Source organism: Chiloscyllium plagiosum, unplaced genomic scaffold, assembly GCF_037043375.1.
Source record: "Chiloscyllium plagiosum isolate Xiang-an unplaced genomic scaffold, Cpla_swu_hap1 HiC_scaffold_34, whole genome shotgun sequence".
NCBI lineage: Eukaryota > Metazoa > Chordata > Chondrichthyes > Orectolobiformes > Hemiscylliidae > Chiloscyllium > Chiloscyllium plagiosum.
The window spans coordinates 43,266,613-43,292,050 of record NW_028270172.1 but is presented as its reverse complement, the minus strand read 5'-3'; the positions used below and the strand labels follow the sequence as shown (position 1 = coordinate 43,292,050).

General features: G+C 39.9%; 1 protein-coding gene across 5 annotated transcripts in view; it reads right to left on the bottom strand.

Moving 5' to 3' along the window:
• Positions 1-25,438, bottom strand: part of LOC122564279 (nuclear transport factor 2-like) — a 50,978-nt gene that overhangs the window by 8,245 nt on the left and 17,295 nt on the right. For 3 of the 5 annotated variants that reach the window (XM_043718958.2, XM_043718957.2, XM_087978464.1), the window contains exons 4-6: positions 21,749-21,847; positions 21,165-21,284; positions 9,666-10,146 (exon numbers count right to left, since the gene is read on the bottom strand). In XM_043718958.2, coding sequence (XP_043574893.2) covers positions 10,033-10,146; positions 21,165-21,284; positions 21,749-21,847 — 333 coding nt within the window. In that variant the 3' untranslated portion in view covers positions 9,666-10,032. Of the gene's footprint in view, positions 1-9,665; positions 10,147-21,164; positions 21,285-21,748; positions 21,848-25,438 lie in introns of those variants that run through there. The other 2 variants (XM_043718959.2, XM_043718956.2) reach the window with 2 other exon arrangements.

Here is a 25,438-nt window from a genome sequence, read left to right as displayed (position 1 = left end):
CTACTTGTGGCAGACCCATCACACTCTTCTAAAAGGCCTCTGCAAAGCAGGTCCAGAGAAGGATGCGATGGGTTCTTTTGTTCTTTACATTCCAAGTTGGTTATGGCAAGTGTAGTGAAACCACTCATTTTGTTGAACAAAGCCAATATATACTGCAGCTTCTAATATTAAATTTGAACTATCATACCAGTTTTATTTATAATCTAAATTTGGAAAAAAATGATAATTCAGCAAAAACAAACTTTTCAAAAACAGCTCAATGAACAGTTTAAAATTCAAGATTTTAAAATCAGTGCATGATTAATAAAGAAAATCAAGCTGACCATAGAAAATAGAGTAGAGGAACAAAGATACTTTAATTATAAAAGGCTAAGAGGTTTGAGGAAAAATGGAGTATCTGGCTTTGATCCTATTGTTACCTCAATGCTGTTCCTGACTATTTAGAGCTGTAAAAATGTGAAACTCAAAACCATCTGGACTTGAAATGAAAAGCATAGATCGCTTTCAGGGGAATTAAACAGATACATGAGGAGAAAGAAACAAGGATCTTAGGCCAGGGAAGAGGATGAGAGAGGTCTGCATGGAAAGTAAATCTGTTTGGTCAATTCAATCAGTTCTCTACATACCAAAAAAATCCTCTTACTTTGCCTGTGCTACTTTTGGTGATTTTAAGATATGATTTCTAGTGACGATCTTGCTTACTTCTGGGAAATCATTTTCTTTAATGGAAATAAAATCCCTTTATTCTTCTTCCCAAACTGCATAATCCTATTTTCCTGTTTTTAGTTCCATCTGACAGCTACACAATTTACTTAGTCCACATTGTGCTGTAGCATTTTAGGTAACTCTTCACAACTAAACATGCTTGCTCTTGTTGTAATGTGCATAGTTTTGATAGTATGCCTTCTTGTCCGGGTCACATAATGAGCAATGATCTCCCAATAGTCTTGTAAGCATATAAACTTGTTTACAGCTGTCTAGCTTGTAAAAGATACTAACTTATTTTCTATCGATGATAAACTTCCTATGTATTTGTTAGATTTTTAATGTTTGTTATTTCAGGTTAATGTGTTGATCATTACAGATCACAAACTTATTATAATCACCTAAAGAATAAGAGCAGAATTGAGGATTTTTTTTATGCAGAGAAAAATTAGGACATGGAATTCCCTACCCAGAATAGTGATGGCGGATTGTATATAGGGATTTTAAAAATGGATAAATATTTCACAAAATAACTTAATTCGTTCACCCCCACAAGAGGAATGTCAGAGAGCAAGAGATTGCACATATTATATGATACTCTGGAATTTGCTGATACAAATTTAGTAGTTCTTTGGAAGGTATGAGCTTTTAGAACTAAAGTTCAATAGAAATACTGAGGGAAAATATCCCTTAGCCCCATCATGGCAAGTCTATTTTAATCCTAGATTTTTTGGACTATTTCACCATTTCAGTAAATCCTTAATTCAAAAGGAAGTACCCATGTTCTTTAAGCAGCTGCATTTACTCTGGATTAATGATCTCGTAGGGTTTATATGCTAACAACATATTATCAACGATTATTTTTTTCTGAATTTGTTTAACTCATTGTAAGATCACATACCTGTGTTACTGATTTTGTGAAATAGATATTCTGTTTATTCATTTCCTTGAAATTTTTGACCAGATTACTATATCTCTGGGAAACACAACCCAAAAATATATAATCATAATTCATTCCCTTCGTTATCACTGGATGTTTTAGAAGGCCAATATGCATTTCCTAATCTGGGCACCTTAAACTAAACATTTCAAATACGATCTAATGTGATCCTCAATATGTTACAGGATTTTCTTACTTTTGATTTGATGTTCATCATCTAATTTTTCAAATATCTTTGTTAATTTTTCTTTTCTGTTGTTCCTCAATTTGTCTCAAAGTGGCTTTCTCTCACAACAAAATGTACTTACCATCATTCTGCTGTCATTTGATCTTTTGCATGCTTTGTATTTTCTTTTTCTTTGCAGTTCAATATGCCTCAAACCTTATAAAATCTTTGTATACCATATGTTGCACTAAGATCCAATTCCTGATCATTCATATATGAAATACAAAGGTGTGAGCACAGCATTGACCCTTGGAGGACATTACTTATCATCGACCATTAATCTAAGAAATGCCAACTGAAAGATTTAGTCTTAAAAAAAAGGGCATAGTCCAACCGAACTCAAACAGAAGCAGAATTGGAGAACAATACATTTGTTATTTATTGCAAAGGGGTCAATAAGGAGGCATAAAAACTAAGGATCACATAAAACACATTCAGGCAATGCAGTTAAAGACATAAATGTACTCAATATTCTCAGAAAAAGACCCTCTCGACCAGAAATCTCTTTTACTCTTGCTATCTGCAATTAGGATATGTTGGAAGCTTTACAAGTTGATAACCTGTTTACCTGCATTACAAATGCACCTTTCTTGGCCAAGTCCTGAAGTCAAATTTGATCCCAAAATTAGACTAAATCCTAGAGATGGTTCCACTGCAACACATCGCCTCTCATCATTCCTATCACATTCAACATTTGAAAAGTGCCAAGAATACATCAAATTACCTTGAGAAGATTTAAGTGTACATATATTCTGAAGGAAGAAAGGAATGTGTGAAGGAATTGCACCTTTTTAAAATATAAACAAAAGTATGGGAAAAAATTGGCATATCTGTCATGGCAACACTTTGACCAATGCAGACTTGCCAACCAATCAGCACCATTTCAGTATACAGTAAATTGTTGGTCCCTTTGTAATTTGGCACTCATGTCTATCCTGATGAAGACAAGGCAAAAGTTGTTGACAGCATTTAATTTTCAACAATACTCAAAATGTTATATTTCAGACTGAAGGAAATAAGGGACACAAGATTCTGCAAAGAAATCATCCCCACTTCCAGTGCATAGAGCTCTTTTAGCTGGAGTACTTCAAATCTACTATTTTTAAAAATGGGCCGTGATAACATAGTTGACTCAACAAACATCATCCGCTACTTCAATCTAATGAAACCAATCCTCAGAACCCTGGTAAGGAAACACCTTAATCTACAAAGCTATGTACAACCATGATTCATGAAACTCCAAATACAGTGAAACTTACACTTTCCAAGCAAGGTGAACATTTTGGTGCAAAGACAAATTACCTATTCTGTCAGATACACCATTATCAGTGAGCCCCAACCCTAGTTTATGTGGACTCACTTCTCTAAGCAATAGAAGTAAGACCAACACGTAAATTTGTACCAGCCCACTGTAATCTTCCTGTCCATTTGAAAAATATCATTTGTTCACATCTAGTCAGGGCTGTCATTCTGGAATTAAACAAGCGTTAATAGAACCAAAAGAAATGTTGAACATACTCACCAGTTAATTTTTGCTTTGATGATCCGTCATCAGGTGGCTGACTGGAAATGTTCACTATTTCTCTTGCTACTTCCTGATCTGATACACATTTCCAATGGGGATTTTTTTTTTGCTTTAGTTCAGATTTTCAGCATCCACAATATTTTCCTTTTGTATTGTTGCAAGTATTAATTGATACTCATTTCAAGTTGTGAACGTTAACTAATTTCTGCCAGCCATGTTCAAAGAATGCACAACTGTGAAGATTACCTAACAATGTGTGGCAGATAGTTACAATTTTGGTGTCAATTTCAAAAATGGCTGAAACCTAATGAAACTTAAATCAAAAGAATGCTTTTTAGAATTCAGGATGCTACTTGGCTCAGTTTCCTGTGTTATTCATTATGGATAGAATTATATAAATTAGTATGCATCTCCTGAAGGCTTTCCAACGTGGAAACTGGAAAGAAAGTTGTTGTAAACTTTATTTGTAACTACTAACTCATAGCATTTCATTTTTTTGTCTTCATTTATTTTTAAATTGGAACAATACTTTAGCTTGTAGAGCGTGAATGTTTTCTTGGTTGAATGACTTATATAATGGCAGACATTCTCAAGTTAGTATGTTACTTGAATCAAGGTTCATTGTTAGTTAATGTAGTCTACGTACAGGAACTAGTAAAGGGCTGCAAATCATAAAACAAACTGCCTGCAGGTTACTGTCTTTTGGAGAAGTCAAGCTGGAACAAGCCGCCAGACAGCACTGGAAACTTCAATTTTGTGCAACTCGTTATGAAGGAGGGGGCAGGATAGTTCCCCATTCAAACTGGGCAAACCAAGTTTCCAAACCAAAAACTGCATTGTACAATATTTAAATTTCCATCAGCCATACGCTATGCACATGCAGGTGTAGGACAGCATCCATCTTGTTCGACTAGTCTAAAGCTGACACCATAATGCTGACAGTGGTGTTTGACTGTTTCACAGCATCAAGGCAAAAACAAAAACAATAGGAAAAACATACAAACCCATGAATCCTCACACAAATCCTGTTTGGGATTTGATCAAATGTGACAATTATAATTATTGCAGTGATTTGATAGACTGGATCATGATTAAATGTACACATTAAGCAGTTAAACTCCAGATGCTAACATTTTTCCCCTCCGTCATTTAATCTGAAAGTAATGCTGAGCATAGTTAGAATAGCTTAAGATATCAAGTACACAATGAAGGAATATATTTTTAAAAGTATTCATCCATAAGATGTGTTTCACTGATCTGGTCAACATTTATTACCCATTGCTAATTGTCCTGGATAATGAGGTAGTGAGCTATCAACTTGAACCACTGCAGTCTTTTGAATATGGCTACTCCCTACACTGCTGTTAGGAAGGAAATTCCACGATTTTGACACTGCAATAGTGAAATGACAGTCTAGCTTCAAGGCAGAGGTGTGTAGCTTGGAGAGAAACTTGCCAATGGTGGTGGTCCCATGTATCTGTTGCCCTTGTTTTTCTAGATGGTAAAGGTCACAGGTTTTGGAGATACTTTGAAAACAGCAGTGAACTGTTGCAAAAGCACCTCATAGATGGTACATTGTGGCAGCAAAAGGTATCAGTGGTGAAGGCAGGTTGCTTTGTCCTGGATGGTGACAAGTTGAGTGCATTTTAGGAGCTGCACCAATCCAGGTAAAATGGAGACGATTCCACCACACTCCTGACTTACCTCTTGTAGATAGTGAACAGGCTTTGAGCAGCTCACGACCACAGTATTTATATGGCTTGTCCAGTTCAGATTCTGGTAAGCATTAACTTCAAGCATATTGATAGTGGGAGATTCAGCCAATGCAATGTTAAGGAACATTAAGGTAAGACGGTTAGATGCACTTTTTGGAGATGGTCATTGCCTGGCATTTGTTTGCACAAAATGTAACTTGTCACTTGATGGCCCAAGCCTAGATATTGTCTGAATCTTGCCGTACATAGACATTGGTTTCTTCAGGATCCACTGAATGGCAAACACAGCTGAACAGTGTAAAATCAGAAGCAAACATCCCCAATTCTGACCGTTACATTGCTCAAGAACCAGATAGTCTGGCTCAACAATTAACCTGATCATTTACACACAATGATGTATTTCACCCACCTCCTCTCACTCACCTCCCACCAAAAACTTAAAAGCATATTGTTTTTCATAAATCTACATTTCTCTTGTTCCATTCCATGAGCAACACTCAAACTTGTTTTCAGTTCCAAATTAGATTAGATTAGATTAGATTACTTACAGTGTGGAAACAGGCCCTTCGGCCCAACAAGTCCACATCAACCCGCCGAAGCGTAACCCACCCATTCCCCTACATTTACCCCTTTACCTAACACTACGGGCAATTTAGCATGGCCAATTCACCTGACTTGCACATCTTTGGACTGTGGGAGCACCCGGAGGAAACCCACACAGACACGGGGAGAACTTGCAAACTCCATACAGTCAGTCGCCTAAGGCGGGAATTGAAACGGGTCTCTGGTGCTCTGAGGCAGCAGTGCTAACCACTGTGCCACCATGCTGCCCACATTCCTTCAACCTCTACTTCACTTTTCTCTTGGAACAGAACATTACAGCGCAGTACAGGCCCTTTGGCCCTCGATGTTGCACTGCCCTATGAAACTAATCTGAAGCCCAAGTAACCTACACTATTCCATTTTCATCCATATGCCTATCCATTGACCATTTAAATGCCCTTAAAGTTGGCAAGTCTACTACTGTTGCAGGCAGTGCGTTCCACACCCCTGCATAAAGAAACTACCTCTGACATCTGTCTTATACCTATTACCCCTCAATTTGAAGCTATGCCCCCTTGTGCTATCCATCACCATCCAAAGAAAAAGGCTCTCACTATCCACCTGATCTAACCCTCTGATTATCTCATGTCTCAATTAAGTCACTTCCCAACATTCTTTTAACAAAAACAACTTAAGTTCCTCAACCCTTCCTGGTAAGACCTTCCCTCCATACCAGGCAATATCCTAATATATATCCTCTGAATCCTTTCCAAAGCTTCCACATCCTTCCTATAAATGCGGTGACCAGAACTGCATGCAATACTCCAAGTGCGGCCACACCAGAGTTTTGTACAGCTGCATGACCTCATGGTTCAGAATCTTGATCCTGCTACCAATAAAAGCTAACATACTGTATGCCTTCTTAACAGCCCTACTAACCTGGGCGGCAACTTCCAGGGATCTATACACATGGACACAGATCTCTGCTCATCTACACTACCAAGAATCTTACCATCAGCCCAGTAATCTGCATTCCTGTTACTCCTTCCAAAGTGAATCACCTCACACTTTTCTGCATTAAACTCCATTTGCCACCTCTGCAGCTCACCTATGTCCCTGCACCGACCTTAGTGTCGTCCGCAAGTTTACGAACCCATCCTTGTTCGCCCTTGTCCAGGTCATTTATAAAAATGGCAGACAGCAGTGGACCCAAAACAGAGCCTTGCGGTGCCCCACTAGTAATTGAACTCAAGGGTGACCATTTCTGATCAACCACCACCCTTGGTCTTCTTTCAGCTAGCCAACTTCTGCTCCAAACTGCTAAAATCAACCTCCATCCCATGCCTCTGTATCTTGTGCAATAACCTACCATGGGGAACCTTATCAAACACCTTACTGAAATTCATATACACCATATCAACAGCTTTACCCTCATCCACCTGTTTGGTCACCTCCTCAAAGAACTGAGTTCGTGAGGCATGACCTACCCTTCACGAAACTGATGTTGACTATCCCTAATCAACTTATTCCTATCGAGATTATAAATCCTCTCTCAATCTTTTCTAACATTTTACACACATCCGAAAGCTCACTGGTCTATAATTGTCAGGGTTGTCTCTACTCCCCTTCTTGAACAAGAGGTCAACATTTGCTATCCTCCAGTCTTCAGGGACTATTCTTGGAGATAATCTTGGCAAAGATCAAAGCCAAAGGCTCTGCAATCCCCTCCCTTGCTTCCCAGAGAATCCTAAAATAAATCCCCTGGGCTGGATGAGATTTATCTATTTTCACAATTTCCAGAATTTCTAACATTTCCTTGTGAACCTCAATCCCATCCAGTCTAGATTCTCACTATTCTTCTTGACAACCATTGGAATATTGCGTGCAATTCTGGTCTCTTTCCTATCGGAAAGATGTTGTGAAACTTGAAACGGGTTCAGAAAAGATTTACAAGGATGTTGCTAGAGTTGGAGGATTTGAGCTCCAGGGAGAGACTGAACAGGCTGGGACTATTTAGTGGGCGGCACGGTGGCACAGTGGTTAGCACTGCTGCTTCACAGCGCCAGAGACCCGGGTTCAATTCCCGCCTTAGGCGACTGACTGTGTGGAGTTTGCACGTTCTCCCCGTGTCTGCGTGGGTTTCCTCCGGGTGCTCCGGTTTCCTCCCACCATCCAAAGATGTGCAGGATCAGGTGAATTGGCCATGCTAAATTGCCTGTAGTGTTAGGTAAGGGGTAAATGTAGGGGTATGGGTGGGTTTCGCTTTGGCGGGTCGGTGTGGACTTGTTGGGCCAAAGGGCCTGTTTCCACACTGTAATGTAATCTAAAATCTAATCTAATTTGCCCTGGAGCATCAGAGGCTACGGGGTAACCTTATAGAGGTTTATAAAATCATGAGAGGCATGGATAGGATAAATAGACAAAGTCTCTTCCCTAGGGAGGGGAAGTCCAGAACTAGACAGCATAGGTTTAGGGTGACAGGGGAACAATATAAAAGAGACCTACGGGGCAACGTTTTCACACAGAGGGTGGTATGTGTATAGAATGAGGTGCCAGAAGAAGTGGTGGCGGCTAGTACAATTGCAACACTTAAAAAGCATTTGGATGGATATGTGAATAGGAAGTGTTTGGAGGGATATGGGCTCAGTGCTGGCAGGTGGGGCTAGATTGGGTTAGGATATCTGGTCGACATGGACAGATTAGACCAAAGGGTCTGTTTCCATATTGTGCATCTCTAGGACTCCATAACATTGTCTTTTTCCAGTGTGAATACTGATGAAAAATATTCATTTCGTGTTTCCCCTATCTCCTCTGACTCCACGTACAACTTCCCACTATAGTCCTTGGTTGGCCCTAATCTTACTCTAGTCATTCTTTTATCATTTATATACCTATAGAACATACCCTGATCTTTATGAAGACAATGGCTGTGGGCTGAAGAACAATGTTGAATCACAGTAATGTTTCAAATAATTGATTTATAATCTATTAGTTGTTGATATGGTGTTTAGAAATGTCTATTCTGGTGGTGATATTCCAAATTTGAGACTCGATTGCCTCAGCGACCTTCAAAAGTTCTGATATGCTCCGATACACTACACTTCAAGTGCCATCATGATACCCACGAAAAGTTTTGTCAGAGGCTATCTTTTTTTTAAATCCATGAGTGAACTTCAAAAATGTGTCATGATTCGGAGATGCCGGTGTTGGACTGGGGTGTACAAAGTTAAAAATCACAACACCAGGTTATAGTCCAACAGGTTTAATTGGAAGCACACTAGCTTTCATCAGGTGACTGTGATGAAGGAGCGTCGCTCCGAAAGCTAGTGTGCTTCCAATTAAACCTGTTGGACTATAACCTGGTGTTGAGATTTTTAACTCAAAAATGTGTGTTCTCTTTCCAGTAATTTATCTGCCAAGCTCAGTTAGTTTCATCATTTTGCATTTAGTGACTATTTGATGGTCCTCAGCTTTGGATTACAATCTCTCACCCCAGTTTCACTTTTCCTTCCCCATTTTTAAAAATCAGTGCTGCTCATCAACGCTATACTGCTGCTAATTTCCGATTCACTTAAACTTTTAATTTTAAAAGCCATTTAAAAATGCCTTTAGAAAGTCTTGATTTAGTCCCTCATTCACTGTAGTCAAGTGATTGTTTGACTGGTTATAGTTGAGATAGTGAGGACTACAGATACTAGAGACAGAGTTGATAAAGTGTGGAATTGGAAAAAAAGCCCAGGTCAGGCAGCATCTGAGGATCAGGATCAAGATCAACATTTCAGGCAGGACCGTTCAGTCATTTTCCCAGCGCCGCACTATCAACTTATTAGTGGTAACCAAAGGTCCTTCCAAAACTGCACTTGTCACAGCTCCACTTCTAACAATGTTTAAATATTAAAAGATGCCACTAAAGGCATTCACCAGTGTTACCTTTAAAATGGTATTAGACTTTGTTGTCCAATACCATGTGTTGAATAAAATGGTCACATCAGTTTTCATTTTGATTATGGCTTAGTTTGACTAATTTTATTTTTTTTTCAAAAATTCTTCATATAATAAAGTCAGAATAAATTTTTATATATCTAACAAGTTCAAAATTCAAATATTTCATGAAAAAGTTGACATTTATGGAAACCATTTACAGAACTTGAAACATTGACATTTTCAGTCACTGGATAAGTAAACACTGATCATGCATCTGACCTTTGAATGCTGAACAGATGGGAAATCTCGTAGGCAAATACCGCAACCATTTTTGTTAAGCAATTCAGGTCATTATATTGGTCCTGTACCAAAAAGCACCCATATGAATACACTTTCACTATCAGACTAAAGACAACCAGCTGATTGAAGTATGGACTAGAGTTGTAAAACAAGCCTAGCAAAAGTTATGCAAAGCCAATCTGAACATGTCATTTGTGCAGATCCACTTATCATTATCATTTTTCAGAAGGAATAACTGATGAAAACCCATCACCGGGTCATCATCCACCTATAAGAGAAACAGAAGATTCTAATTAATAGAGGTTACAAACTGCAACAAAAAAGATAAATAGAGTGCTGTACAGAAGTAGTAAGATCAGGCAAGTGCAGTAGTAGGGCCCCTGCCTCTGGACCATCTGGCTCATGTCCCACCCGTTCTCAAGGTATGTAATAAATATGTTTTAATCAATCTGTTCAAAGATATTAAAATCTGGTAGATATATGCATTACTTTAGTGCACCAGGTCCAAACTCAAACTCTGGTATAGTACTATGCTGTTATGCAATGCGTCGTTTAGAGTCAGAGATGTACAGCATGGAAACAGACCCTTTGGTCCAACCCATCCATGCTGACCAGATAGCCCAACCCAATCTAGTCCCACCTGCCAGCACGCGGCCCATATCCCACTAAACCCTTGCTATTCATATACCGATCCAAATGCCTCTTAAAATGTTGCAATTGTACCAGCCTCCACCACTTCCTCTGGCAGTTCATTCCATACACTTACCACTCAAAAAGTTGCCCCGTAGATCTCTTTTATATCTTTCCCCTCTCACCCTAAACATATGCCCTCTAGTTCTGGACTCCCCCATCCCAGGGGGAAGACTTTGCCTATTTACCCTATCCATGCCACTCAATTTTGTAAGCCTCTGACGCTCCAGGGAAAACAGCCCCTGCCTGTTCAGCCTCTCCCTGTAGCTCAAATCCTCCAACCCTGGCAAAATCCTTGTAAATCTTTTCTGAACCCTTTCAAGTTTCACAACATCTTTCCGATAGGAAGGAGACCAGAATTGCATGCAATATTCCAACAGTGGCCTAACCAATGTCCTGTACAGCAGCAACATGACCTCCCAACTCCTGTACTCAATACTCTGACCAATAAAGGAAAGCATACCAAACGCCTTCTTCACTATCCTATCTACTTGCGGCTCCACTTTTAAGGAGCTATGAACCTGCACTCCAAGGTCTCTTTGTTCAACAACACTCCCTAGGACCTTACCAATAAGGTATAGAAGTTCTGCTAAGATCTGCTTTCCCAAAATGCAGCACCTCACATTTATCTGAATTAAACTCCATCTGCCACTTTTCAGCCCATTGGCCCATCTGGTCAAGATCCTGTTGTAATCTAGCGAGAACCTCCTTCGCTGTCCACAACACCTTCAATTTTGGTGTCATCTGCAAACTTACTAACTGTCCCTCTTATGCTCGCATCCAAATCATTTATGTAAATGACAAAAAGTTGAGGACCCAGCACCGATCCTTCTGGCGCTCCACTGGTCACAGGCCTCCAGTCTGAAAAACAACCCTCCACCACCATCCTCTGTCTCCTAACTTTGAGCCAGTTCTGTATCCAAATGGCTAGTTCTCCCTGTATTCCATGAGATCTAACCTTGCTAATCAGTCTCCCATGGGGAACCTTGTCAAACCTTACTGAAGTCCACATAGATCACATCTACTGCTCTGCCCTCATCAATCTTCTTTGTTACTTCTTCAAAAAACTCAATCAAGTTTGAGAGATATGATTTCCCACGCACAAAACCATGTTGAGTATCCCTAATCAGTCCTTGCCTTTCCAAATACATGTACATCCTGTCCCTCAGGATTCCCTCCAACAATTTGCCCACCACCGACGTCAGGCTCACTGGTCTATAGTTCCTTGGCTTGTCCTACCACTCTTCTCAAACAGTGGCACATTAGCCAACTTCCAGTCTTCCAGCACCTCACCTGTGACGATCGATGCTAAAAATATCTCAGCAAGAGGCCCAGCAATCACTTCTCTAGCTTCCCACAGAGTTCTAGGGTGCACCTGATCAGGTCCTGGGGATTTATCCACTTTTATGCGTTTCAAGACATTCAGCACTTCCTCCTCTGTATTATGGACATTTTTGCAAGATGTCACCACCTATCTCCCTACAGTCTATGTCTTCCATATCCTCTTCCACAGTAAAGACTGATGCAAAATACTCATTTAGTATCTCTCCCATTTTCTGCCACTCCCCACAAAGGTCACCTTGCTGATCTTTGAGGGGCCGTATTCTCTCCCTCGTTACTCTTTTGTCCTTAATATATTTGTAAAAAAACCTTTGGATTCTCCTTAATTCTATTTGCCAAAGTTATCTCATGTTCCCTTTTTTCCCTCCTCATTTCTCTCTTTCCTCCTACTTCCTTTATACTCTAAGGATTCACTTGATCTATCCTGTCTATACTTTACATATGCTTCCTCCTTTTTCTTAACCAAGCCCTCAATTTCTTTAGTCATCCAGCATTCCCTATACCTATCAGCCTTTCCTTTCACCCTGACAGAACTATACTCTCTGGATTCTCGTTTTCTCATTTCTGAAGGCTTCCTGTTTTCCAGCCGTCCCTTTACCTGCGAACATCTGCCCCCAATCAGCTTTTGAAAGTTCTTGCCCAATACTGTCAAAATTAGCCTTTCTCCAATTTAGAACTTCAACTTTTAGATCTGGTCTATCCTTTTCCATCATTATTTTATATCTAATAGAATTATGGTCACTGGCCCCAAAGTGCTCATCCACTGACACCTCAGTCACCTGCCCTGCCTTATTTCCTCAACAGTAGGTCAAGTTTTACATCCACAGACTGAATCAGAAAATTTTCTTGTACACACAAATTCCTCTCCATCTAAACTCTTAACACTATGGCAGTCCCAATCTATGTTTGCAAAGTTAAAATCCCCTACCAAACCACCCTATTATCTTACAGATAGCTGAGATCTCCTTACAAGTTTGTTTCTCAATTTCCTGACTATTGGAGGGGGTCTATAATACAATCCCAAAAAGGTGATCATCCCTTTCTTATTTCTCAGTTCCACCCAAATAACTTCCCTAGATGCGTTTCTGGGACTTTCCTCCCTCAGCACAGCAGTAATGCTATCCCTTATCAAAAAGGCCACCCACCCCCCTTTCTATCCTTCCTGTAGGATTTGCATCCTGGAACATTAAGCTGCCAGCCCTGCCCATCCCCAAGCCATGTTTGTAATTTAGATGAGACTTTCACAGAAGTCCCATCTGCCCCCTCAGGTGAACAAAGGATCTCATGATCATATTGAAGAGTAGGAGAGCTCTCATTGCCTGTCTCAACAGTTCTCCTGGTATAGCAGAGACCATAAAACACATTTTTTTCTTCTCTTACGACAGCTGCACAGACAGCAGAAAGATACAATGTACAAAAATACATTTGAGTATAGAAATAAAAGTACACTACATTTTAATGCAAAACTTTTCACCTTAAGATGGCAGTTGACTGCTTATTAGAACTTGTTAGTACTCATTTTAGATGATTGGTTTTACCTTTATTTCCCATCAATCTGGTTTCAAATCTCAAATACTGTCAAGAAGCAAAGTTATTGTCACCAGAAATGAACTGATAAAATAAAATCAATGCATCTTTTATGTCAGATGTTCTCTCTCCTCTGCAGATTTTTAAATTCTTAGGATGTAGGTGTTGCTAGCTGGCTAGGATTTAATACTGTTATGAAGTTGCAAGCGTGTACTGTACCTTTGAGTGTGAATGCTCTCGTAAACTGAGCTTTTTACATGCACCTGTGATATGACTATGGTGGTCTCAGTGTACTGAGAAATTGAAAAAAATGTAATATTTGGCTGTGAAATGGATACGAGTTGGTTGCTGTTTTGGCAATTTGAATTGAACCAGATTAAATTATGCCCCAGGATGGTAAAACCCAACTGTGTTTGAATTTATTGTTTTGCCAACATTGAACTAATGAGACAATCTGATGTTGGGGATAAAAATGTAGGCATTTTGAAAATTGGACACAAAGCAACTGCAATTGAAAGAGACCCATGAAATTAGGAACACTATCAAAGGTACCTTTTCATACGAAACATTCACAGTTAAAAAGACAGAGGGAGATCTTCAGCCAGAAGAGTAAAAATTCAAGACGTCAGAAACGGTGTGGTTTTGAAATTAAGTTGGTGTAATTTTAACAATATGCTGTTCCAATAAGGTACTTGAGTTGGAGGCAGATAAGAGAAGGTCATTTTGTTCTGCATGGTGTCATTGGAGCAGGCAAATGCAGAGTATACCATCAGCTTTGTAGTTCAGAGACAGGCATTTGGGAGACACAAGTTAAGTTACTTACCACAGGATTCCTAATGTGACTTGTTCTTGTAGCCACAATATCTGTATAGTTAGTCTAGTTCTGTGCCTCATCAATGGTAATGCCCAGAATGTTGATGTAGGGGATTTGACAATGGTAATACCTTTGAATGCCAAGGGGTGATGGCTAGATTCTTTCCTTTTGGATGTAGCCATTGCCTGGCATTTGAATGGTGCAAATATTACTTTCCACTTATTAGATAAGCTTGGAGGTTGTCCATGTTTTGAGCACATCGACACAATGTCAGTTTCTGCAATGTCACAAATGGTTCTGAACATTCAGAGTTGACTGCACAATATCCCAACTGACCTTATAATGAAAGGAAGGTCATTGATGAAGCAACTGGCTGGGACAAGGCAGCAGCCTGAGGAACTGCTGTAATGACATTCTGAGGCTGAATGATTTACCTTCAACTAGAACCATCTTCCTTTGTATTGGGAATAATCTTAACCAGTGTTTTCTCTTTTGATTTTCACTGACTGCAGTTTGTTAGGGTTCCTTAGTGCCACTCAGTAAAATGTTGCCTTGGTATCAAAAACAGCCACTCAACTCTTTCTCTTTCTTTCAGGTATTAAGGAATACAAGTCTTTTCGCCTGTCAACATAAAAGCTACCACTTTACAGCTCTTTTCTATTAAGAGTCATATCAGATTCAAAACACTGTTTGCCTCTCCACAGATACTGCCAAGCCTGCCAAGTTTCTCCAGCATCTGCAGTATTTTATTTTTATTTGCTGCTTTTCATTGAATGCCAACCTCTAGGTAGTTCTGCTCTTCTCTCCGGTGAAATTTGTTTTAATTTTGACCTTTTAACCTTAATTGCTTTCTTTCCTTGTTTTATACACTTTTACAACCAGATCTCCTTCCCCAGTCAACATCTCCTGCTCAGTCTTATCCTGCATGAATCCATATTTCAAATCCACCCAAGATTATAAACATCTCAAACACATATGCTCCTCAGATAGCTGCTCCTGCTGCATTGAGACCCACACTGTGCCATGCACCACCACATGCACATTAAAATTTCCTGGTGCATAGTTCCATTTCATTCACCATCTCATTTGAATCTATAAACAGAAACAGTCTTTCTTTCAGGTGTTAAGACAAGCTCAGGTATGAAACCCCTTTGGATTCTTCCTCCTTTCTGACTCCATTCCTTCTCACCACACTATCTCTTGCTAAATATTCCCCTTTCGGATGCTCAGTTCTTAAAAGGAAGTAGTTTTATTCATTTACAGCCCCAGTTCAAATAATTTCAGCCAAAAGATATTATTGAATTCTTTGTCACCTTTGCCTCTGTGCCCACTTCTTTGGGCAAGAGTCCTCGTCCCACACCAGTGACCCTTTAACCCACCTCCAATAATCACCCTCCACCTGAACTCTCCACCTATACTTGATCTCTTCATTAAGAACTACCAACATGACATCATCAACTGCCTTAATTTCTCTGCTCCCCTCACCCATTCTAGCCTCTCACTGAACTTGCTGCACTCCACTCCCTCAAGTCCAATCCTGACCTTGCTATCAACCTCGTCGATAAAAGGTGGTGCAGTTGTCATCTGGCATGCCCACCTCAAACTGACAGAGGTGGAGTGCCAACTCTCAGATATTCTCCCACAATCGTGACTCAAACATTGAATATCAAGGTTTGGTTTCTAGTGCTGTCACAGACCTCTTTCTCTCAAGATCTCCCTTCCAAAGCTTCCAACCTCAGTCCCCCAACTATACACAGCTCATTTCTACCTCCTTCCTAAAATCCACAAATATCCTGGCAAGTCCAGCATTTAAGCTTGTTCCCACTCCTCTGAATTTATTTCTGCGTATCTTGACTCTACTATTCACTCCTTATTTAGTTTCTTCCCACTTAAATTCACAATTCGTCTGACCAATGTTGGTTCCACAATTTACACATTTCTGGCTGTCGCAATCCCTTCCTCACCATATTGTCATCTCCCTACACATCCATTCTCCATGATTTTCTGAAGGCTCATCACTTCTTCCTTGAGGCCAGAACAATCGCCATCCAGCACTATCCTCCTTCACCTGATTAAGCTTGTTCTCATATTGAACAACTTTTACCTTTAAGTCGTCTGACTTTCTCCAGGGCAAAGGTGTGGCTATGGGTACTTGCATGGGGCCCAGTCATGTCTGTCTCTTTGGAGGATGTAGAACTTTTCTTGTTTCAGCCAGTTACAGAGAATACACCCACAGTTCTTTCTCCAATACACTAACAATGTGATCAGTGCTTATGTTAGTCCTTAGAAAAATTCAATGTTTTTGCTTCCAACGTCCATCCTCTAACCTTCATCTGGTCCATTTCAGATTCTTCACTTCCATCCTTAATTTCACATTTCCACTGCTGAGGATAGGCTGTCCACCAATATCCATAGTAAACCAATCGATTCCCATTGGGAATTAACAACCTTAACTATCCATCCTGTCACCCTGCTTTCTGCAAGGATTTTATTTCATCCTTCCAGTTTCTTGAATAGGAAAGGTTTAGAGGGAAAATGGGCCAAATGCAGACAAACAGGACCAGTTTAGCTTGGGAACCTGGTCAGCATGGACGGGTTGGATGAAGGATTGGTTTCTGTGCTGTATGGCTGTATGACTTTATGACTCTTTGTTGAATCTGCTCAGCTTCCACTGTCTCTGCAACATGACCTCTTCCTTCCTCAACTAAGGATTCCCTCCTCCCCCACTATTCGTGGCAGGGCCCTCAACTATTTCTAATTCATCTCCTGTACTCTCCTCATCCATTTGCCTCTCAGTTGATAGCTTGTCATCAGCAGATTTTTGCTGTTTTTGTTTGACTCAATGCCATGAGACTTTATGTCTGCCAAAGTGAACTTTCAGGACTTCTAGGGTAACTCCCATCAACTGTATACCAGTGTGTCACCCATCTGGCAGGTATATCCAGTGGGTCAAAGCCAATGTTGCCTCGAATCTGCACAAGCAGCTTCTCCAAAGGTTCTGCTCACACCACACTGATCACAGCACATACTTCCAGTTTCTGAAGATGCTGCCACACACGCTGAAGTCAGGGAATCAGAAAAAAGTTAGAGAGAATTTTCGGATAGGATATATCCAGGAAAGCGATGCCTGGGTTATTATAAAGGTTAGATTCTGAAAGTATCTGTTGCTGAACTGATTTGTGGGACAATTCTCACTATTCTGGAACAAGCCATCAGATGTTGGCAAGGATGACTTTGCAGCATTACTACGGATGTTGTCATTTCAGGCACAGACTCATGTCAGGTGGGGCATACAGTTTTTTTCTTTGTTTAGACTTTAGCATTGTGATAGAGTTACTTGCTAGGCCATTTCAAAAGGACAGTTAAATATCAACTGTTATGGATCTGGAGTCCCTTGTAGGTTAAATCGGGTAAGGATCTGGAGTCCCTTTCTGAAAGAACATAAATGAACCAGATGGGAATTTACCACAAACAGTAATTGCACATTTGCCATTAGCTTTAGATTTTATTCCATGGAAATTTCAACATCTGCCTTGGTGGGATTCAAACCTATGTCCCCAGATAATTAATTTGGGATGCTAAATTAGTGCAGTGACATCACCATAACACCACCACCTCCCACCATTTGCAATGAGAACCTTACATTGAAAGTGTTTCTGAAATAACTCCAAATGAAGGGCTGATACGATTCCATGCAGCAAGAAAAAATGAGAAAGGGGGACTTGGGAGTCACAAAAAACACCTTTCTACAGAAATTAATAAGTAGCTTATTAACCAATCTTATAGAGTCGTAGAATCACAGATGTACAGCATGGAAACAGACCCTTCGGTCCAACCAGACCATGCTGACCAGATATTCCAACCCAATCTAGTCCTACCTGCTAGCACCCAGCCCATATCCCTCCATCTAAACAACCCAGCTTGGGTATTTTATCATTTCAAAGAGATACTGCTCAACTGTACAATTCATTGTATGTTAAAACTTACATTTACCATTCAGATTAAGTGATATAGTGGTATTGTTAATAACCTGGAGAAAAGGTCAAACCCCACCACATGCAGAACTTGAATTCAAAACAAAAATACACGGAATTGAAAGCATGAAGTTACCATAGACTGTTAGAAAAAAACATCTAGTTCACTAATGTTCCTTAAGGATGGGGTACTTACATGTTACTTCAAATCCAAAACATGTGTTGGACTCAACTGACTTGTGAAATGGTCTAACAAGCCACTCAGTTCAAGGAGGACTAGGACAAATGTTGGCCTTGCCAACAATGCTCACATCTCATGAAAGTCCTTGCTAGCTAACACAATTACCAGCAAGAATAGTGCATTAACAATTTAAAATTGCTCAATGGTAGCTAATGGGCTGCTATATAGTTTCTGACAGAGTCTGCATTCCTAATCAGCAGTTTTACACCAAAGACACAGAGCCAGTTACATGAAGGATTTTGATAAAAAGTCACATTAAATGGATACTCAAACAAAGAATTCAACTATTTAGTAATTGAATTAACTCCAATTGAGATGCTGAACCAATTCCTAACTTTTTCCAGTTTTGCCATAATGAGATACTGTTGAATTTTTAAAAAAATTGTTAAACAGTGCCTTTAAAACACAATCTGGTTGTCAGAAATGAGATGGCTAAGTAGATTGAATGTCTGGGGATAGATTTAGGAGTGACCATTGCATCATTAGGTTTATGATAACAAAAAAGGACAATAGGCAATCAAGTGTAAGAATAATCAATTGGAAGAGAGTTGACTCAATAGACAAGTATAAGGCTGGGCCAAATAAACAAACCAGACGTTGATGGATAAAACTACAAGTGAACAATGGAAAGCATTCAAATACAATCAAGGTATATTCCCTCAAAAAGAAAAAGGGGACCCAATCTAATGTAAGTGCCCTTGGATGAAAAAGAATATAGAAATTAAAAGTAGTTAAAGTACGCGAGTGTGTCAGGTAGAAAAGAAATCAAGAACCAAGAAGAATACAGAAGGTTAAAAGGGGAGGTGAAAGAGAACTAAGTGGGTTTGAGATAAGACTGGTGATTGACGCAAGAGGGAATCCTAAAATCTTCTATATGCATTTCAATTGTAAATTGATAGCGAAAAGATGGTGTAGAACTAATGAGAGACTAAAGGGGGATTAACACATGGAGAAGAAGGGCATGGCTGGATGTTAAGTGAATGTTATCAACATCTTTTCTAGGGCACTTGGGGGGTAAGTGATAAATGCTGGACCAACCAGCAATGTCCACATTCCAAAAAGAGGTAAATAAAAGAAGCTTTGCATCTGTCTTGAATCAAGGCTATGATGACCGAGGAAGAAGCTGCGTCACCAGAAATGTTAAAAATTGATGGAGGAAGTGTTCACTAAGCTGCATGACAAATGTAGCAGGACCAACTGAGATACGCCAAAAACTGAAGCAAGCAAGCAAGAATGGAAATTGCAAACGCATTAACTTCCTGGTGGGGAAGCTTCTAGGAGCAATTATCTGGATAGAATTAGGAATCACAAGAAAATGCTGGACTGTTTAGGAAAGCCAGTATGGATTTCTGGCAGAAATCACATTTAACTAATTTGCTAGAGTTTTCTTTTGAAGAGGTAACAGAAAAAGGTCGATGAGGATGCTGCTGATGTGCTGAACATGGACATCAAAAGGCACTCAATACAGTGTCACATAACAGTGAAAATATAGCTCATGGAGTTAAACAAGAGAGTAGTAAGGAGAGTCCAAAACTGGCTGGCTGATAGGAGACAATAATGGTCAATGGTTTTCACACTGGATGAAAGTTTGTAGTGGAGTCTCCCACTGTTTGGAATTGTAACCTATTATATATAGAAAAGTGATCTAGACCTTGACATGCAGGGGACAATTTAAAAATGTTCGCAAAACTTGGAAGCATTTGTAAATCATGCAGAAGACAGAGGCAAGTTGATGGAGTGAGCAGAAGTTTGGAAGATGGGGTTCAATATGAAAAACGATGATGCATTTTGATAAGAACATGGACAGACAAAATATGGGGCACATTGGGGGATTTAAAGCCTAATGGTGTTATCACTAGAATATTAATCCAGAAACTCAGCTAATGTTCTGGGGACCTGGGTTTAAATCCTGCCATGGCAGAGGGTGGGATTTAAATTCAACAAAGAGCCTGGAATTAAGGGTCTAATGAGGATCATAAGACCATGGTTAGTTGTCTGAAAAAAACAACTCATCTAGTTCACAGATTCCATTAGGGAAGGAAATCTGCCATCTTTTCCTGATCTGGCCTTACGTGTGAGACTCCAGACCCACAGCATGTGGTTGACTCTTAACTGCCCTCTAGGCAATTAGGGATGGGCAATAAATGCTGGCCTAGACATGATGTCCAGGTGCAAATTTTAAAAATCATCAGGGGTTCAGGAGTAGAGCATATATGATTAAAGATAGCAGTTAAAACATACAGCATCTTGGACATTATATATAGGGACAGAGTACAAGACACTAATTCGACCTCAGCTGGAGTACAGAGTACAGTTTTAGGCACAAGATAGGATGATTTTAGAGGGATTACCGAAGAGATTTACAAAAATGATTCTAGGGATAAGCAACTTCACTTGAGAATTGAATGGAGAGAACAGGACTTCTGTAGAGAGAAAACTAAGAAGATATTTAATAGAAGTTTGCAAAATTATGAGATGTCTGGATGGATACATGGAGATAAATTTCTGGTTGTAAAAGAATCAAGAAGATGGCACAGATGAAAATCGATTTGCAAACGCAGCAAATATGATACACCAAAAAAACCCTATAAAACTACTAGTTTTAGTTTAGAGTGTGCTGCCTGGAAGTGGAATGGAGGGAGAGTTAGACATTCAATGATTCTTTGAATCGAAAAATGTGCAAGACAAGAGATTGGTACCAAGTCATTATGCTCACTGAACTCCAATGCAGACCCTAGCTTGACTGGCCTCCTTCTGCAACATGGCAATTTTATGATCGATCTTGGAAGACTGCACTGTAGATTCATCAGGTACTGGAGCTATGATAAGAGGACAGATTGAATAGGCTAGGCTTGTATTTCTTTGAATGGAAAATCTGATGGACAATTAAAGGATTTGGTCAGGTCAAGAAAGACTTTATGAAAAAGAGTATTGCAAACGTGGAGACTTTCTCCCAACCCAGACAGTTTAAGATTTTTATTGGGAAATGCTATTAAGGATTACAGAACAAGAAAGGTGGGTAAATTCATGAGATACAGATCAGCCATGGTCAAATTGAAATGACAGAAGATGCCAGCAAGGTTCAATAGCCTAATCCATTTCTCTGCCCTTTAACTGTTTAAATAAATGCAACTACTAATTTTAACAGTAAAATGAAACAGAAAATAAAAGGACATTTTAACTGATCAAGCATTTAACAATTTCAAACATCTAGTTTGCTACTGACAAGATTGTTTAAGTTACTAAATTGAACAACATAGGTAATTCCAAAATTCCTGCTCACCTTTAGCTGCCCTACAACCATACTCAGAACACAAGTGTCTGGTGCTGGTTGATGGTCCTCTGCAGTTATACTATGTTGAATTTTCTGAAATGGTAGGCTCTAGAGGGAGAAGGACAAAAATAGAAATGGTGAATGAAGTTTGTAAATTATTACTATTATTAATAGAAGAAATTGTGATGCTGCAAGTTTCCAAAACCTGAAGAAATAATGAATATTAAAAATCCCATTATTCAAGGTGGAGATTTTGCAGATAACATAATTGGCAAACACCCTTTGGTTCAAGTTATTATACAGCTTTTGTATTCAGCCAACACAAAATAACCAGCATGCTTTAATTTGCAAAACACTAGGTTACTGTGCAATCAGGCATGTGCAAGGAGAAACGGCACTACAGGAAGCACACATTTAGAAATCACAGGCAGAAAGCCCTTGTAAGTACCAGTGAAATGGAATCACAAATAAGCCTTGCTCAAAATGGAAAACATTACACAGTAGATCCTAAATTTCATTTACGAACTGCAAGATTTCTGAAAATATTCTGATTCTGAAATTTCCTGGCAAACAGACATTACGACTGCTATTTATTGGAATCACCAAACACACCATATACAAAGGACTTTGAATTGAGTGAATTACAAGGCTTGATGGATAACTTTTCCTTACACAGATCCCACAGCCAGAATACACATTTATGACAAATTATTCAAGCATATTCCCAGTTTTCTAAAATTACATTACACAATATCTTGACTGGTTCATCAAATTTTAGAATCCCACAATTTAACCTCAGCTCACATCGCAACACCCAAAGTCATCATGACTTATTAGGAAAACAAAATCCAATGGCAAAGCTCCTTGTTTCTATCACAAACCTTATTCAAACTCTAGTAGCTTTGTACATTGCATCAGATTTCATAGCGAAAGATGCCAGCAGCATACTAGAGAGTTGGGTTGGGGAAGAAAAGGTGAATGAGGTGGCCAGCACTAAGGAAAAGTGCTGGAAAAGCAGAAAAGTCCAAAGGTGAATAAATCAGCAGGACAAGATGGACCACACCCAGGTTCTGAAGGAGACAGCTGGGGGAGATTGTGGAGGCATTAGTGGTGATCTTTCAGGGATCACTGGAGTCAGGAGAGTCCTAAGAGATCAGAAAATGGCTAATGCAAAACCCCTGTTTTAAGAAAATGTAGGAGGCAGAATATAGGAAGGTGGTTAATACTGATTAACCTGACCTCAGTCCATTGTTAAGGATGAGATTGCAAAGTACTTGGAAGGAGGGACGGGATGGTGTAACATAGGGCTGAGTCTCAGTTTTATCAAAGGGAGGTCATGTCTGACAAATCCTGTTCAAATTCTTTGAGGAAGCAACAAGTTAGGGAAAGGAGAGCCAGTGGATGTGATATATTTGGATTTCCAAAAGGCATTTGACAAGGTGCTGCTAAGTAAAATAAGAGAAAGTGGTATTAGGGGCAAGATGCTGGCATGAATGGAGGATTAGCTGACTGGCAGACAGGTCTTTTTTGGATGACAGCTGGTGACTAGTGGAGTTCCACAGCTGTGCTGGAACCACAACTGTTCACATTATACATTAACGATCTGGACTAAGCAACTAAGGCATTGTTGTTAAGTTTGCAGATGGCACAAAGATCGGTGAATGGACAGATGTTGAGGAAGCTTGGAGGCCACACAAGGATGTAAACTTCCTAAGTGGGCAAAGGATTAGCAGATGGAATACAACGTGGGAAAATGTGAGGTTATGCACTCTAGGAAGAGCAGAGGCACACAGACTATTTTCTAAATGGGGAAAGGTTTCGGAATTCTGAAGCAGAGGACTTAGGAGTCTAGTTCAAGATTAACGTGCAGGTTCAGTTGGCAGTTGAGAAGTCAAATGCAATGATAGCATTTTTTGGACCGAAGGGTCTGTTTCCATGCTGTACATCTGTATGACTCTGACTATGACTAGAATACAAACAGCAGAGGTGCTGAGACTGTAGGAGGCTCTGGTCAGACCACATTTGGAATATTGAGGGCAATTTTGGGCGCTGTATCTAAGTAAGAATGTACTAGTAGTGGATGTGGTCCAAAGGAGATTTACAAGAATGATCCCAGGGACGAAGGCCTTGTTGTACAAGCAGTTGACAACTCTAGGTCTATTCTTGGATTTTGGAAGGATTTGGAGGGGGATCTGATTGAAATTTATAGAATTCTGGAGGGGCCTGGATAGTATGGACAGAAGTGCTTTCAACAGGAGACACTATGGCCTAAGGGCTCAGTCTCCCAGTGAAGGGATGACCATTTTACAGTGGAGATGAGGAGGAAATTCTTCAGACACTAATTCATTTATAAAACTTATTGCTGCAGAGGGCTGTAGAGACCAAGTCAGTATGTATTTAAGTCAAAGATGGAGTAGGGGGTGGATCTGGGCAGGATGCTCTTCAGAGCATCGGTGTGGAATTGATGGACAATCTATAGGGATTCTGATTCTTATCAATCCTTGATTAAAAAAATGAAGGAAAACATCTAGTAAAAATCATTTTACACAAAAACTATGCATGTTGAGTTTCCCTGTCTGCTTCAGTTCAGAGTCATAGATAGAAACAATCCCCTGCACACAGGAGTAAATCCCACAACCTGTTCTTTTTCATTGCACTTGATATAACTGTTTCCGTGCCAAGCTTGACTCAGTGGTAACAACTCTCTCAAAGGTCGAGCGCTCAAATCACACTCCAACATCTTGAATACATAATTTTACCTGGCAGATTAATGCAGTTCTAAAGGGAGTCCCCCACAATTGAAGGTGCTATATTGTAAGAATGATACATTTCAGCTTGCTTGAAACTGATATAATTGATATGTTAAACAAAATGGTGTCAGAGCAGGGTGTGGACATGGCCACGTGTAAACAAAGAAAGTAAAGAAACAAAGAGCATCAAGATAACAAGTGCACATGACCAAAGGCTTGTTCCAACATGTCCCAGCAGTAGTCCTGCCCCAACATATCCCAGAAGTAACTGAATTGGAGGCAGTGGCATATGAAACTGCAGGAAACTATTTTTCCCCCCCCTCAAAAAAAAAGTATAAAAAGCCTTGGCTTGTGTACTCACCCGGGAGAGTGCTTGCAGCACTGCCTAGTATGTAAGCACACTCTGGATTGCTGGGCTCCCCATCACGTGGTGAGAAGCAATCAGTAAAGGACTTTTAATGCTTTAATTTTTTCTCGTTCTCTTGTTTTTAGTAGGAAAGCCAAGCAAGCTTTAACATTTTGGGGGCTCGTCCAGGATCCATTGCAGGAACAACTCCTCGAAGAAGTGCAAGTGACTGTGGTGAACTCAGGAGTAAAGAGTGCACAACCGAATCCCTTGTGTTCGGACTCTGGTAAACGACTCTTGGAAATGCTGTGGTCCCTCGCTCGAGGTTGATCTGGCTCCCCACTGGGATCCATGAGAGAATGAGGTGAAAGAAGGACTAGACTTAAGGTAGGAAAAAGTTTTGGTGTTAATTTACAGGAATATGGTGGCCCCTTAGGGATTTGTCATGGGTGGATGACTTGTTCAGAAAAAAATCGGGTCAGACAGATTTCTTTCGGGTCGGTTGTGGGTGGACGACTAACAGCCAAAAGATAGAAGTCTTGTTATAGGATTACTTTAGGAGGACAAAAGAATTAGGAAAAACTACAAACTAATCTGTTCGGA